Raw genomic sequence first — 15533 nt, 5'->3', positions numbered from 1 at the left:
GGATGCTTCTCTGCCATGTGCTTGCAGCAAAGCCCTGGCACTGGCATGTCCCTTCACTGGGGGATTTCTGGGCAGAACTCAGCCTAATCTGGTTGTCACTGTTGACAAAGGACAGGGATGGGAACATGTAATGGATGCCATCTGTGTCCTACTTGTGGGACTCAGCTGCTCCAAGGTGACCTATGCTGCACCTTGCCTGTGCCAGGCTTGGGGCCTCCCCCTTGCAGGAGGCACTGGGGCTCAGAGTGATGTGGGGAGATGACAGAGGGCACAGCAAGACGTGCTGCTCTCCAGGGCACCTCTTGGTGGGCAGCCAAGCATCAGCCTTGTGCCTGTGCACTTAGTGCAGGGAACGCACTTAAGACTTAAAATTGCTTCCAGCCTCAAGAGAAATGATATAACCAAAGGAAATGGTTTCAATAAAATGGGAAATTTTTTTATTTTTTTTTTAAGGGCAGTGAGAGGCTAGTTATTTGGCTGCTCACTCTGTTTACTTTTACTCTTTCCTCTTTTTTTTATTTATGCAAATGAGAAAGGGCCTTTGCTAACAAAGCTTATATGTAACTCCAGAGCACAGCTTGGGTCAGCATTCCTGTAACTCCATCTGAACTTGCTCCTCTAAGAAAGCACCCCCAGCCCTTCCAGTGAGTGGGAAGCACTGCTCTGTTCCCCAGCACCAGTTGCCCCAGCCTTCCCAGCAGGGCCAGAAGCCCCTGAGTTGTCCAGGCATCCTCCCTCTTCCCTCCCTTTAAAAGCAGAAATTTAATGCTTAAATACCTGCAGGCTCCTCAGCTTCTCAGAATGTTCAGTACATCACAGCAGGCCCTGCCTGGCTTTATACTCCCTGTGGTGTTGTATTGGAGCGATTTGGTCAGGGAGGAGATTTGGGGTGGAGGTTGTTTCCCTCCCTTTTCCTCCACAAATTTCAGTTTCAGAGCAGACTGATGTGGATAGCAGAGCCCAGAGAGAGTGGGGACATTTCATAGTGATTTCTGTCTTCAATCTAACCCAGCAGGGAAGTCACTGCCAGCACCACGCCTGGCTTCTCTGCTGCTGTGTCTGTGTCTTTACTGTGCCCAGCTTTTCACTGGGCTGGACCCACCCAGCCAGGGACACCAATACCTGTTTCAGCAGACAGTGACTTCTATTTGTATTTAGTCCTCACAACTCCCAAATAAGCAATAGCCTTAAAAAGGAGGAGATGGAAGAAAAGATCTTCTTTCTTGCTGCTCTTTAGTCCTTGGCTGCTGACCTGCCCCTTTGGGCTCAGTGCTGGTCCTGGAAACCCATCCAATGCTGTGAGATGCTTGTGGAAGGCTTACCTTGTTGTAATCTTTAGAGGGAACAAAGGAAAATGTGGAGTGAGAGAGAATGAGATTGGCTATGGCTATTTTTGAACCCTGTGTAGCCATCAGCCAACTGATCTAGACTCTAGTAGTGGTCTAGTAGTGGGCAGTGAAACAATTTTTTTTTTTTTTTTTTTTTAATGTCCCATGGATTTATTTCCCACTGTATTAACAGTGCAGGTAGGCTCACTCCTGACATCAGCCACTATTTGTCCCCCAATAACCCAAATCTCAGGTTCATGGCAGTGTTGTGGGATGGGGCTGAGGAAGAGCACTGGAGTTTGGGAGGGGGTGGGTGCCTACCCTGGACCACCACATGTGTTGGGGTGCTGGGGTGGCTGCTGGGACCTTGGGGAGATCCCAGCTGAACTAGGGAAGAAGGTCAGTCAGGTGTTGCCCCATTCCTGGGTGCCTAAGAGTTTTTCTTTGCAGACAAAGAAGGGGCTGTCACCATCTGTAGATGCAGATGGGAACAGGGGTTTGTTTTCAGGGATAGTCAAATCATTTATTTTTCTTCCCACACTGCTTCCACTCACTGCCTTCATCCTAACACAGTAATTTTCCAGAAACTCTCTGTGAGATGGAGCTTCTTACCAGGGACAAGCAAAGTGCCAGCCAGCAAACACAGTAAGTCTGAAAAGCCTCCTTTAAGGGAGACACTGCTTCCAAGACATACTTCAACACGCTTTGGCTTTTTCTCTTCAATGAAAGTCTATTTAATCCTCCAGCTGGTAAACAACCCAATCTGTGGTGCACAGGAAAGTCTGGAAGGAAACCTCCTGATCACTGAAGCTCTGTTTTGTTCCACTGGAAGGAGAAACTCAACGGCTTCACATGGGCCATGAGGGATGGGGCCAGCAGCTCCATAGCACAGAAAACTCACAGCACAGGCAGAGTGCCTACCACACTTGGAGCTGCTGGAGGCACTTGGAGGAAGGGGCTGGTTCTTCATCAACTCCTGAGCCACGCTGGACTGTGGCTGCAAGGGATGGTACTCTCTCTTTTATGCTGAGGGGTATATGAGTATTTATATAATAAATGGGAGGGTGTACATCCACACATATGTAGACATACATAAGCCAAATGTCTATTATTATTATAACCATATACAAATGTAATAGCTCAATTTATAATATGTAGGTTGTTGCAGCAGTAATTCTATTATACATTATAATATAATCATAATTTTCATTGTGTATTTGTGCTCACGTGAACACGCCAAAGTGAGTCTGTTCTTGCTTTTTGTGTTCCTGGTGCTCTGAGAGCTCCCCAGTAGCTCTCAAGCCTTAGGCCAGACTCCAGAACCAACCTGATTGATTTAGAGTCTTGTCCCCAAGCTCTGCAGCCTGAGGCCAGGATGGGAACATTTCAGGGGGCTGGGGGGACACTCTACCAGGGTCCTCTTTTCAGCATGGCCAGGACTGGCACCTTCTGCTGGTCACATTCCCTGCTCAGAGAGGAGTGCTTGGACAGGGCCGAGGGGATGATGCCCTGACCTGCTCCTGGGGGAGAGACCCTGGGCATCCCCTTGTTGTTCATGCCCTTGCTGCACATCAGCCACTGCCACATTCCCACTTCCAAGTGGAGGAGAAAACCAAATCCAGTTACACTTCAGAGATGGCCCAGGCCTCCTTGATATTTTCTCTTCGAAAAAGGGACCGAGTGAAACAGTTTAAAAAGCCAAACCAACCAAGAACCCTCAGACAAATACTTCCCAGCACTCGTACAGGGAATTACACCGCCTGTAGTTGGGATCAGCGGTCACACGGGGTCCTCCTAGCTCCGTCCTGCTCCCGTCCTCCAGCGCTTTCGGTCGGACCTGGAAAGGTTCGACTGTGCCTGCGGCGAGGGCGGCGGCTGCCCAGAGCCGGCCCCGGCCCTGCAGCATCCCGACCCCGCAGCATCCCGGCCCTGCAGCATCCCGACCCCGCAGCATCCCGGCCCCGCAGCATCCCGACCCCACAGCATCCCGGTCCCCTGTCCCGCAGTATCCCGGCCCCGGCCCCGCAGCATCCCGGCCCCGCAGCATCCCGACCCCGCAGCATCCCGACTCCACAGCATCCCGACCCCGCAGCATCCCAGTCCCCTGTCCCGCAGTATCCCGGCCCTCGTTCCACAGCATCCCGGCCCCGCAGCATCCCAGTTCCCTGTCCCGCAGAATCCTGGCCCGGCCCCGCAGCATCCCGACCCCGCAGCATCCCGGCCCCCGTTCCGCAGCATCCTGACTCCAGAGCTGGCCCCGGAGCATCTCGGTCCCAGCAATTCGGCTGTGCCTCGGGCTGAACGATTCTGGTCCCAGAAAGCTCCAGCTCCAGCTGAAGGTGTTCCCTTCAGAAATACAACGTTTCTCTTTTCTGTTTGCATGGTTGGCTTTTCCTTTGGAAAGCTTTGGATTTAGGCAGAGAAGAAGTCAAGGGTATGACCTAAGCGGTCTGGATTGTGGATTTTGGCTGTTGGGATTTTATAGAAACAGCCCAAAGGTAGGTGTTTGTAAAGGTCCCACATGACCCCAAAACGCACCTTTACAGGGTCCTGCCTTGAGCAGCTCACAGCCAAGGCTGCAGGGCTGCACTTGGTCCATTCGTGTGTGGCTGGGCTGTTGATTGGGTCAGTGGGTCAGGTCTGATGGGGATGCCAGGACAGGCTGCCTGTCAAACAGCCATTCACAGCTGGGACCACCTCCCCATTGCCATTATTGCAGCAAAGATTAGAAACCACCTGGCTGAAGAACAAAGCCTAGAGATTGCTATTCCCTCGCCAAAGAAAGCCCAAAGTGGCTCCCAGCCAGCCAGATATTGTCTAAACAGCCACAGACAGCACAGCTGGGAGTGAGGATATCTGTCCCTGCCACTCACTGTGACATCAGCTCTTTAGAGGTACTGGCAGGGAACAGTATTTAGGAAAAATAGAAACAACCATTCAAAAATCCATCCCTTTATGACCCTTCATCTGACCCCAAATTATGATTCATGACCAAAAACAATGAAAAAATCTTCCAGTGATTTGAACAATAATTTTTCCAAGCAGAGGCAGCTCTAAGCAGAGAACATGAGATTCCTGGGAAAACAGGAGGAATGCACTCCAAGCCTGAACACTGCAGATGAAATTTGTTGCATCATATAATCTGGTTCTGTGCTTTGTGTTTCAGCTAGACAGGGAGATACCAAGATAGCATGGGAAAGGCCATTTCTTCAAGATCTCCAGTGCAGATTGGGAGAATCAGTCACACTGCCAGGATCACCAGCAGCTTCATTTACTTTTCCTTTTCATTGCTTTGCTAAAGCCAATCTTCAGTGGAGCAAGTGAGGAGGGAATGTCAGCATATAGATGCCAGTCAGAGGCAGAGACGAAAAAGGTTAAGATATAACAGCTGAAAGTTGTTAGCTGGAAACACCATTTTTTTACAGATACTGAGAGCACTGTGGTTTTATAAAACCTCCCATTGTATTGCACTAATAAGTCAAGTGTTTGCAGCCCAGCCAGCAAACACACTCTACAGCATCTATTACCAGTGTGTTTATTTACAAAGGCAGCCAGCAAGCCAAAGCCAAACAGAAAAGGAACGACTGAAATATGGACTTGTTTTAATTTAAAATCCTAGGGCTCGGTTTGTCATTTTCTTTTGTGTTTCACCCTTTCTTCCCTGTTTTTTCTTCAAGGAATGATTATCCAAAGGCGACCAGGCAAAGGACTGTTTCCCTCTAGGTGTCTCTCTCCCCGTTTTTATCCTCAATTTTTTCTCACACACACACAGGGACACACAGAGGGATGGACACGGACACACACACACAGGGACACACAGACTTTTCTGGCCTCCCAATCCAACATTACCTCTCCGTTACCACAGCAATCTCCCACACCCCAGCCCAGTGCTCCCCCAAACACTTCATGACATTTATAAAGGGGCTGCACACAGGAGCAGCCCATGCTGTCATGGGAAGAGAAGCCAGCACTGCCAGTAGGGCCCTGCCTGACCAGTGGGGCTACAGGCAGGACACTGTGAATGACGTTATTTCATCAGAGCAGACAATTGCACTCATGCTGTCTGTGTGGCTTTACAACTGGTATCACCTGCTTTGAAAAAATGGGAGGTGTGGGGCCTGGATTTAATGGATTTGACCAGAAATCCAGAAACATGCACACACAGGCACTGAGCACTCTGCTCAGTGGTAGTTCAGGGGAAAGCACTGAGGACCTGCTGCAAGCCTTTCCTCCTCTTTTGGAGTATTTTACACCCCAACTGAGAACATGTGGAAGGAGAGGAACAAAAAATCCCTCCAGGGATAAAAATGTGGTCAGAGTAACACATCTCTGTGTGCAACATCCCCCTCAGTAGGGGATGGTGCGGGAAGTGGGACGAGGACAGAGAAAAACAAGACAAAAAGTGGGAGCAATTTTAAATAAAAGGAAAAAGTTACATTAAATTATTGCTTTATTTCTGGTTCTATGCAAGTCTCTGATACACTCCACTCTGACCCCGGAGACTCCATGTCTGCCCCCCAAACCACCCAGTAAGGAGGAGAAAGACCTGAAGGGATCCTGCCCAAAAAAGGAGCCTTCCCAAGATTTGGATCTGCAGAGGAGTCTCTTAGTTAAAAGAAAATCCTCAGCCAAGGCAAGAAGTATCCAGTCCCACCACCATTCCCTGTAGATATTGAAGGCTGGAAGGGAAAAGGGAGGAAAAGTTCCAGCCCCAGTGTTTTCAGAAGTGTTCGTCCGCCAGATCATGCATGAACAAGGCATCAGGAGGTGGAGCAGGCCCTAATAAAAGGGCATAGGCAAGAAGTCAACCAAGAGATGAGTACGAGGTAGGAGGAGAGGAGTGGCAAGATGAGAGTTATCCAGCTCTCCCTCACCTCTTCCCCCACAACCCCTACCTCATCGGATGCGGAGGTACGAGGGGATGGAGTAATTGAATAGCAAGTAGTCCATTTTATATAAATTAAAGAGTCTCCTTTGGTAAAAGGGGCTAATGTCCTGGAAGAACTGGGCTGTCATGTCGTCCGTCGTCCTGGTGGTCTTGGACGACGCCGGGAACTTGACGCTCGCGTCGGCCCCCACCAGCTGCAGGATGTAGTCGGCATCTTCGGCCAAGGTCTCATATTTACCCACCACATCATAGTGGATGATGCAGGGGTGGCACAGCGAGTGCACCCGCTCCCAGTGCTCATTGAAAGGCTCCTCCTGCTGCGTGCGCGGGTCCAGCAGGTAGTACACAAACTCCTCAAAGCGCACGTCATCCCCGCGCTCCAGGGCGCGGTCGCTGGGGTGCTGCCGGTGCCGCCGGATGATCTTGGTGCCGTAGCGCTTGTGGAAGGCCGTGTTGTAGCTGAGGGTGAACTTGTTGCGATAAGCCGAGACCAGGCGCTCGAAGGGCTCCCGCACGAAGATGAACTTGAGGTAGCTGCGCAGGCGGTAGTTGATCTCGGGAATACTGTACTCAGAGAGGGTGCGCAGGTTGGAGGGGACGTGGGCCTCGTGGGCAGGGATTGCCAGCGGGTCCCGGTACTTGCCTTGCCCCGTCAGGACCATCATCACCCTCTTCCAGTTAGTGCAGGCCACTTTGGGCACGTAGCAGTAGAGCAGCCCGTGCGTGTCGTCCACCACCAAGTGCCGCAGGTCGTCGGGCTGCAGGAGACGCCGCTTGCGCGTGTAACGGCTGCAGACGTTGCTCAACATCTCCCGTCTCTGCTGGTGAATGGCCTGCAGGGATGACTGCTCAAACTGGGAAGAAAAAACCCAACAGAGATGGTCACCCTCTTGCCCAAGCTGATTGTGGACTACACACAACAACCGGCCCGCAATTGTCCCCACTGCCTGCCCTTTACTGGGTTGGTCAGTCACCCATGTGGGATTTTGTAGACAGCACTCACTTTGAAGACAATTTGATTTTGTGCACTTAATCCTTGGACAGGCTGGCATCAAAAGAAAGGACAAAATGTGATGAGGAGCTGGATGAGGAGAAAGATCAAAGGGGAAGAGGGAAGAACAGGCAGTGAAGAGAGGGTCAATAACAGAATATCGTTTTAAGAGCAGACACATGCACTGGGTGTGTGTGCTCTCCCTCATACCAGTCTCGGGGATGCATGGCCCCAGGGACAGAAAGCACAGCCTGTGTGCTGGCACAGGGCCATGCACACCTCCTGCTGCTATGGGGCATTGCTGCCTCACACTGACACACACACACATGTGCTTGCTGTGAGCACTCAGCCAAAGGCAGAAATGTGGCACACATATTTGGGCATGCTGGATGGAAATGGCCTGGATGCCCTTGCCAAGGAAAGGCAAATGGAAATGGTCTCTAAAGCTGATGATCAAATCCTGGTGAGCAGGACGGGAGCTGGGAGGTGGGGTGGCAGGTATGATGTAGAGGAGCAAGGGGCTGAGCAGATGATGCTGGGGCCTTTCCTGACGGCTTTGAGTTCCTTCTCCTGAGGGACTTCTTCCACACAGGCCAGTCCAATGCTTCAGCTCTGGTCACAGTTTCCTTTGGCAGGAGGGACAAGGAACCAACACATGGTCCTTTAACCCTTCTGACCCTTGCATCAAGAACTGACAGCTGCTGCAGTGGATTACCAGAAGCCCAGAGTCCCTTAACCCCTGACCCAGATGAAACCCCCTTGCAGATCTGGGGACATGACCTTTCCTGTCATGGTTTTCATCATAAATCCCAAAATGTCATTAGAACATCTGGGGAAGGAAACCATTTCCAGGAAGTCAGAAGGGGAAAGTCCCCTCCTCCTCCTGCCCGCCGTGTCCCTGTTTTGCTCACAAGGGTTGGGAAATTTCGTGTTCCTCATTGCTGGGAGCATCCAACAGCCACGCCTGGGAATGGCAGCACCAAGCACCCGCTGAGCCAGGGTGGCCCTGACCCCACAGGGCTGTGGCTTCAATGCCCTGCAGTGACCACCACCTCCCAACAGCACGGTGGCTCCCCCTTTGGGGTTGTAAAGACAGTCCTCCCAGTGTCAGAGGGTGCCACAGCAAACAGCTCTGCAGTTGCACATATGTGGTGACCTCCAGATGAAGGGCAAGGGCAGCCCTTGCTGCCTACCTGGCTGCTGAGAGCTGTCACTGCCCAGGCATGCTAAAGGAACCCTTTACCAGCCTTCAGGTGCTCCCTAACTGCTCCCTGGGGGCTAATGAAGTGTTTTGAGGGGCAGTTGTAAGGGCTTGTAAAACTCCTACCAGGAGCTGGGATACTAAGACAAACTGTGAATCCTGTGGATGGTCCAGCAGACCTGTCATCTTCAGAGAGACACTAACATCTGGGCAAACAGCTCCTTCTGCAAGAGATGAATCACACTCACACTCTTTAGGATCTTATTTCCACAAAAAAAACCAACCTCCTCCAGGTCACCTTAGTGACCACTTTCTCCAGGAACCTGCATGGGCAGTAATCTGAGACAGGGACAGGATAAAGTATCCCGTCCTTACTGCTTCCAACATGGACATGATAAGGGAAAATGCCAAAACAAAGGAAATTCAGGTGAACAGATGCTAACTGCCAGCAAGGTATAACTCTGACATTGTTGGCTACTAGGCTACAAAGAAAGTACAGCACCTAGGGAGGTGATAACCACAGCTGAAGACGCATTCTCATGCTGCCTTGCAACACAGCCAAACCTTCAGTAAAAAATTCTTTTGTCTGGAGCCTCCCTGCCAGCTTTTAGAATTGGAAAACCTTTTTGCAAGGTCTTAGAAAAAGAGGCATTTTAATAATGTGATTTTTTTCAGGTGTTTTTCCCTGCACTTGCATAATTCAAAACTATTGGACCAGAGAGACAGACAGACAGACACTGTCTGCAGGCATGGCAACAAATAAATGTGACTACTTTTCAGCAGCCGCCCACTGGAATAAATGCATGTCTTGCAGTTATTTCAGAGCAAAATTGCTCCCTTCATTTCCTTCTCTTTAAAAGCCAGGGAAATTAAGTATCACTTTTAAGGAAATAACACCATGACATTCCAGCAGCATCAGGGTTTGCTGGCATCACGGCCACAGGAGTCCATATTTGCCATTTTTCAGAGAGCAAACGTACTTTGGCTGCTTACAGACATAAGAGCATCAACCTAGGCAGTAACACAAAGCAACACATCTGACTCTGGCTGCATTTGGGCAGTGGGGAAGGCAGCAGGGATGGCAGCCCACTGAGGGCCCACCAGCATTGCCCTCTGCTTGTGGGTTGCCACAGATGACAGCCCCATGGACACGGGAAGATGCAGGGTGCGTTTGGGGGCTGGGGCATGTGGTGTGGCACCCGTTGGAAGGTGGTTTCACACAGGGCTTCCTGCAGGGAAGTTGTGGGTGAAGATCCCTCTGCAAAGGCAAGTGTGGCTGAGTGAGGGGAAAACTGCCTGCCCAGGGGGAAATGCAGCAGAAAGAAACAAACACTTTTTACAGCTCTGACCACAAGCCCTGCTGTGAAAGACAAGCAGGACACCTTCACTGATTCCTGCACAGGGAGGGACTAACTAAGCCCACCTGGAGGGGAGTGATTCTTTGCCCAGGTTGTGCCTGGCTGCTCATTTCTCAGCAGGTAGAGCTGGCACAGCTCAGAGAGACGGACAGGCCTGAGATGTTCCAGGATTATAAATCCCCCACGGCTGAGTCCAGCAATATCTACATAAACATATATTTGTGCACATACCTATGTGTCTGAATATATATATAGCAGCTAACACAGAAACATCTGTCAATTATTAGCTCAGGAAGGGCAGTAATGAAGCTCTTGCTGTGATGGCCCAGAGTTGGCTTTGAAATGTTCAGATGGCAAAGTCTCCCAGGTTTGCCTGGCTATGGCTCAGTCCACTGGTAATTAAAATGTTTGCCCAAGTACCAGCAAGGGCCATAAACAGTTTTTATCAAGTTATTCCCCCAAGCTGGGTGGTCTTGTCTTTTATACACAGCCAGAGGTTCAGCTGCCAGGACCCTGGGGGTGGCTGGACCTGGCACGGTGCCTCACACACCAGAGGAGTGGAAGAAAGGCTCAGCACTCAATGCTCCACTCGATCTTTGCCCCACCACTTCCCTGTCCCCTTACCTGGTCACTCTCATATAGGGACTGGAGTGGGCTGCGACCAGCCTTGCCTTGCCAGGTGGATCTCATATCTTCGGAGGCTGAAAAAAGAAGTGAGGAAAATCAGAGGGGTTGGAAGGGTCTGCTTCTCCCACCTTTTCTTGAGATTCCCCAGCTGGGATAAGAAAACCTCTCCCAAGAAGAGACACACCCATTTTGCTCTGGAAGTGATGCTCAAGTAATGCTCTTCCCCTCTCCTTACTTTGTAACAAAATCTGCAGTTAGATTCAAAAGCTCCATATCTATTTTTTAACAAATAAAACACCATAAATAAAGGTAACAATTACAATTTCAAGAGCAACTAGGAAAAATTTGATCCATATGCTTTTGGGAAATGCCACTTTGTCCAGGCTGTATGTTCAAGGGAATGACCCAGAGGAGACAGGACCCTGAGCAGCATTGCCACAGCCCTGTGAGGGGTGAGACAGCCTCTGTGCATGGCAGAGATAAGGGGCAGGTCTGTGCTGAGCCCCCATAGGCTCAGAGTTTGCACTTCCAGGCTCAGAGACATGGACAGGAGCACACAAATGGTGAGGTGGTTTGTCTGACCGGTAAATCAATTCAAGTTCTTATTTGCTGTTTATATTTTTTTTTCTTCCCTTCTAAATCAGCAGCATCTCCTCTGGTGTTTGAAGCTGAAGACAGTCACCCTGGCAGTCCTTTCCTCCTCCCCATCCTGCAGATCAGCTATTTCATTTTGGAGGTCCATTTGCAGCAGCACCAAGCCCAAGGCCAGATGTGGCCAGCTATAAGTGCTACACCAGAAACCCAGTCAGTGACAGCTGCTCAAGTTCTCACGCTTGTAAATTATTTAGGAATGCAACCACCTTCTAGGCTAGGAAGCATCTGCTTCAGCCCCTGAATTCCACTCAGGGACCTGTTTCCAGCAGAGTGGGGGCAGAACCATGTGGCCTGGATATCCCAAACCCAACACATGGAGCCAGCCATGGCAGGGGCACAGGCTCTCACTTGCAGCAACACTCTCAAACAGCTCTCCCACCACTCACCCACCCACTGTCTCTTGGCTCTGACTCTCTCCATTGGCAAAGATGCCACAACAATTTCCACATGGCAAGGTTTGTAACCATGGGGGTTGTACAGCCCTGGAGTTGGCTTCCACAGAAGGAATCACACCATGAGTTTTAAAATGGAGAATTATTTTTTTTTCTGAAGAGGAAGATAGGACACATTGTTCAGGAGACTGTGGCCTGGGAGGCCCTTCCAGTGCTCCAAGTTCCTGGAAAAAGCATCTGCTGCAAGACATTTCTGGCAACGTGAAGGTTTCTAACAGAAGCATTTTGCATGACAGTTTGGGGCTCTGGATCTTTTCATTCACTGACCGCCACCAAACAACCCCAAATCGTTATACAAATCCCAGATGGTATCTGTGCAACCAAAATAACCAGAAGGAAAAATCCAGATCCTGTGCTCATTTTGACATGCTTGTATTTTGCTTAAATGAAAACTGCTCCAAAATACAAAGTCACCAGGGTTTCAGCTAAACATTATTCATTCCTGGAGCTGTAATTAGGAGGAAATGACTGCCTGACCTCACAAGATTTCATCAGCAGTGCCTGTACGCTTGCGCGTCTGTGGGAAATGACACTTCCTGCAGCACTGCATTGATCAAGATGTGACTCAATGAGAGATACAGTTTCTTCCTCAACCCTCTATATCAGTTATCCCACAGGAGGGTGAAATAGCATCTGTGCCAGTGGGAGATAAGCTGAAAATCCAACGTACAGCGCTGGGCTGAGATGCTCATCCCAGAGGAGCCCAGTTTCACATTTCAGCCCCCTGCAAATGACAGGGAATGAGATCGACCTTGAAAACTCGACTCACTGCAGCTCACATCTGCAAACAGAGAGCACTAAACCTGAGCCCCTTTCCCCTTTGGCTGGGGCTGATAAACTCCTGTTGGATGCAGGACTGTGACCCCGCTGAGGTCTGCCGGCAGTGCTTTGCAGCAGACACTGCTCCTATATTTAGTAAAAACAATGTGGAGGCGTTTGTTTTTGTGATTAACACGTGCATCAGCCAGAACCTTTCTCAATGGGACAGAAGCAAACCCCGGGTGGTTGAGGCTGACTTAAGGCTGTTAGAAATGCAAATAGCTCGTGCTGGTGGTGCACACGGCAGTGTGGAAATGTCTCAGGAAAAGGTTTCAGTGCCTGTTGCACTGTCAGGTCACGGCCCCAGAGGAGTGCTGGCTTGGCAGGAGGTTCTTTGGGCTCAACAAAAGGCAAATCTGCAGTAAAGACGGGAGGGAGCAGAGGTCAGGCAGGTCACAGCTATGCTCTGACCTCTTCAGTTCTCTTTTTTTTCAGAGGGACCAACCTAGTCAGTGGCTGCTGCACTTTGCAGGGCTCTTGCCAACAGCTCCAGCAGAAACGTTGCAAAATGGATTTCCTCCAGCCCTTCCCCAGCACAGGATCTGGCAGAGAACAAGGCATCTTCTCTGGAAAGCAGCAAACCCCCTGGGATCCCTGCTATGCTCTTGCTGTACAGGGTTCCAGAAAAAAAGGGGAAGAGATAAAAAAAAGTGGAAAAAAAAAAAAATCCCTGCCAGGCTGTTCCCGTGCAGCTGGAGGAGGCTGGGAGTGCTGAGCTGGCAGGGGAAGACCCCAGCACTGGGCACTGGCTGAAGCCTGTGCGCTCCAAAGCGATGACGCCATCCCTGCCCCAGGCACTGCCAAACCCTCCAGAGCCAGGCCTGGCCTGGCACCAGGGGTTTGGTTTTTGGTTTTTACACAGCTGCACTGCAGGAAGTCTCAGAAACTGTCTGCTGACATTACACACGGCATCCTGAGGAGAAAAGCAGCCGGGATCTCGGCTGGGTGGTGATGGTGTCTTGTGGAGCCAGGGTTAAGCCCTGTGGCAGATGTAGGTGTGGCCCTGCACAGCTCCATGAGAAGGTGCATGAGGAGGACAGCATCTGCTATGTCCCATGGGATGGAGTGTCCATTCTCCATAAGGCTGGGCCAGAGCGGCTGAAGGTGTGTGAACAGAGACAAGTCCAGACTGTCTGTACCCAGAGCATCCCCAAAACATCTGGGATCATCTGGTGATCACAGTGATCTGCAGGGCTACCAGCAGGGTCGCTGCAACCTGCTTGAGCCAGCAGCAGGCTGGAGACAGTAATTTAATGGAGTCCACCCCACTAAGACAAGCCTTTGACACTCAACACAGTCCTGCCCCATGACCTCAAGCTGTGGTCAGCCCCTGTTCATCAGCTCCAGTACCTGCATCACTGCTCACCCACTCCTGCCCCAGTCCTCCCTGATGCCAGATGCTGGCTGGAATTTACACACCCCTCCTATTCCACTCATTCATGCTGGGAGCGAGTTAAACATTCCATTCCCTGTACCATTGGTTTACCAATCTCTGGAATGCCTCTGGGACTTCCAAAAAGTTTGGGAAGGCCAAGGAATACTGAAATAAATGACAGTGTTGAGGAGGGAGTATCATGTGAGTGAATTAATGGTTCGTGTTGCATTTTGGCACCATGGCCCTGAGGCAAGCAGGATATTCCATAATGGAGGAGCTGCCAAGATCTTCACATCTCAGTTTTTCTCCTGACTTTATAGCTTGTTACTGAGGTTCCCAGATTCCACCACATGGAGCGGCAATCCTTGGAAATTTAGCATTGCCACAATTGCATCTGAAAGCAGAGATATCATTTAGCCAAGACATATCAACTTTCTAAAGCAGAAAAACCACCAACCCTTGGCAATTGCAGGATCACTATTTGGGTGAGAAGTATCAACACAGTGCATATCCCCGATCCAAATCTGAAGTGTTTTTCACTGACACAGACAGAGGGAAGTATCACATTTGTCCTCTGAATCTTCAAATGATGAGGCAAGGGGACAGGAGTGATGAGGAGCAGGAGACCAAAACCGCTGTGCTAAGGCAGAGACACTGACCAGAAACCGCTGAATAAGATGAGCCTGAAAGGAAGCTCAGGCACATTTTTTAGTCTCCCGTACTACAAGGGCTTTCAGACTTTCTGTTCGAGCTTAAAAAGATACCACACTTCCTCCTTTCTTTCCTCCTTTCTTTCCTCCTGTACCCCAGATTTCAGTGCTGTACCATCACAGCTGAAGCTACTCTCAGTGTGACACCAACACCACAGCAGGATCTGGGGCTTCAATGTCTTGCCAGCTGTCCTTGGAAAAGGGAATAGATTTTAAAGCTGTGAATATTTAGGTGTACTAGCTGATTGCAAAGACAGCCAGACATGTGTGAGGTGAGGGAAAGACTGGATCATGCTTATTCCAGACTTCTGGAAGCAGCAGTGAAAGAATATGCTGTTTTGGCTGCAGAGACCCTTAAAAAGAGAGGGAGGTTCTCTGCAACCACAACAGCAAATCCAGTGTGTGAATTGAAGAGTTTGGCTTGCAGACAGGATTCAGGCAGCAACAAGCCTGCTAGGCTGACATCAGCATTACCCAGGCTTTAGAAAACAGTCTGAAGCAAAAAAAGCAATTAAAAGATGTGGGTGCAACTGTATAATAAATAACAGAATGAAAATCAACATGGCACTTAGCAGACACAGCTCATACCCATGCAAACCTGTCTGTAAATAAAATAAGCTGTTTCTGTAGATCAAGCCTATGTGGTAGATCCTCACCCAGATACAAACAGTGCATGAGAGACAACACTCCACAGGAAACAAGGACTTCAGTCAGAGAGGATGAAGTTTAGAAAGTGAACTGTATATGTCACAAGCAACAAGAAAGCAGATGGCACTTAAATGAAAAATACTGGGCAGAGGGCAGATGTCTAGAAAAGTACCTCCCAGATTAGCTTTGGAATTAATACTTTGAGAAGGAGTTGATATAAAAACAGAAAGATACTGATGATGGACAAAGACTTGAGAAAGGCTGCCATGGCAGGGAAAGACAAACACCAACAGGGAAACTGAAGTTCATCCTGGATGAGGGCAGTGGAAATTTAATAGGATTTAATTTCACAACGTTGGAATTCAGCAGTTTCTGCTACTTTGCTGCTGGAAGTGGCAAGAGGTCCCAGATGAATTAGTTCTGGGCCATCAGCTGCCAGTATGACAGTCAATAAAAAAAGCAAATGAAGCCCTGAAACAAAT

General features: G+C 49.8%; 1 protein-coding gene across 1 annotated transcript in view; it reads right to left on the bottom strand.

Moving 5' to 3' along the window:
* Positions 1 to 5782: 5782 nt before the first annotated feature.
* CHST13 (carbohydrate sulfotransferase 13) overlaps positions 5783 to 15533 on the bottom strand; it is a gene marked incomplete at its 5' end in the record, with an annotated part of 29064 nt that continues 19313 nt past the window's right edge. The window contains 2 exons of the mRNA XM_083869683.1: positions 5783 to 7070; positions 10391 to 10467. Of these exons, the coding sequence (XP_083725809.1) occupies positions 6225 to 7070; positions 10391 to 10467 (923 nt within the window). The 3' untranslated portion in view covers positions 5783 to 6224. The remainder of the gene's footprint in view (positions 7071 to 10390; positions 10468 to 15533) is intronic.

The sequence above is a fragment of the Zosterops lateralis genome (assembly GCF_965231275.1).
Source record: "Zosterops lateralis genome assembly, chromosome: 11".
In the NCBI taxonomy this organism is placed as follows: Eukaryota; Metazoa; Chordata; class Aves; order Passeriformes; family Zosteropidae; genus Zosterops; species Zosterops lateralis.
Note: the sequence above shows the minus strand (reverse complement) of the source record. Positions and strands in the feature narration are given on the sequence as shown.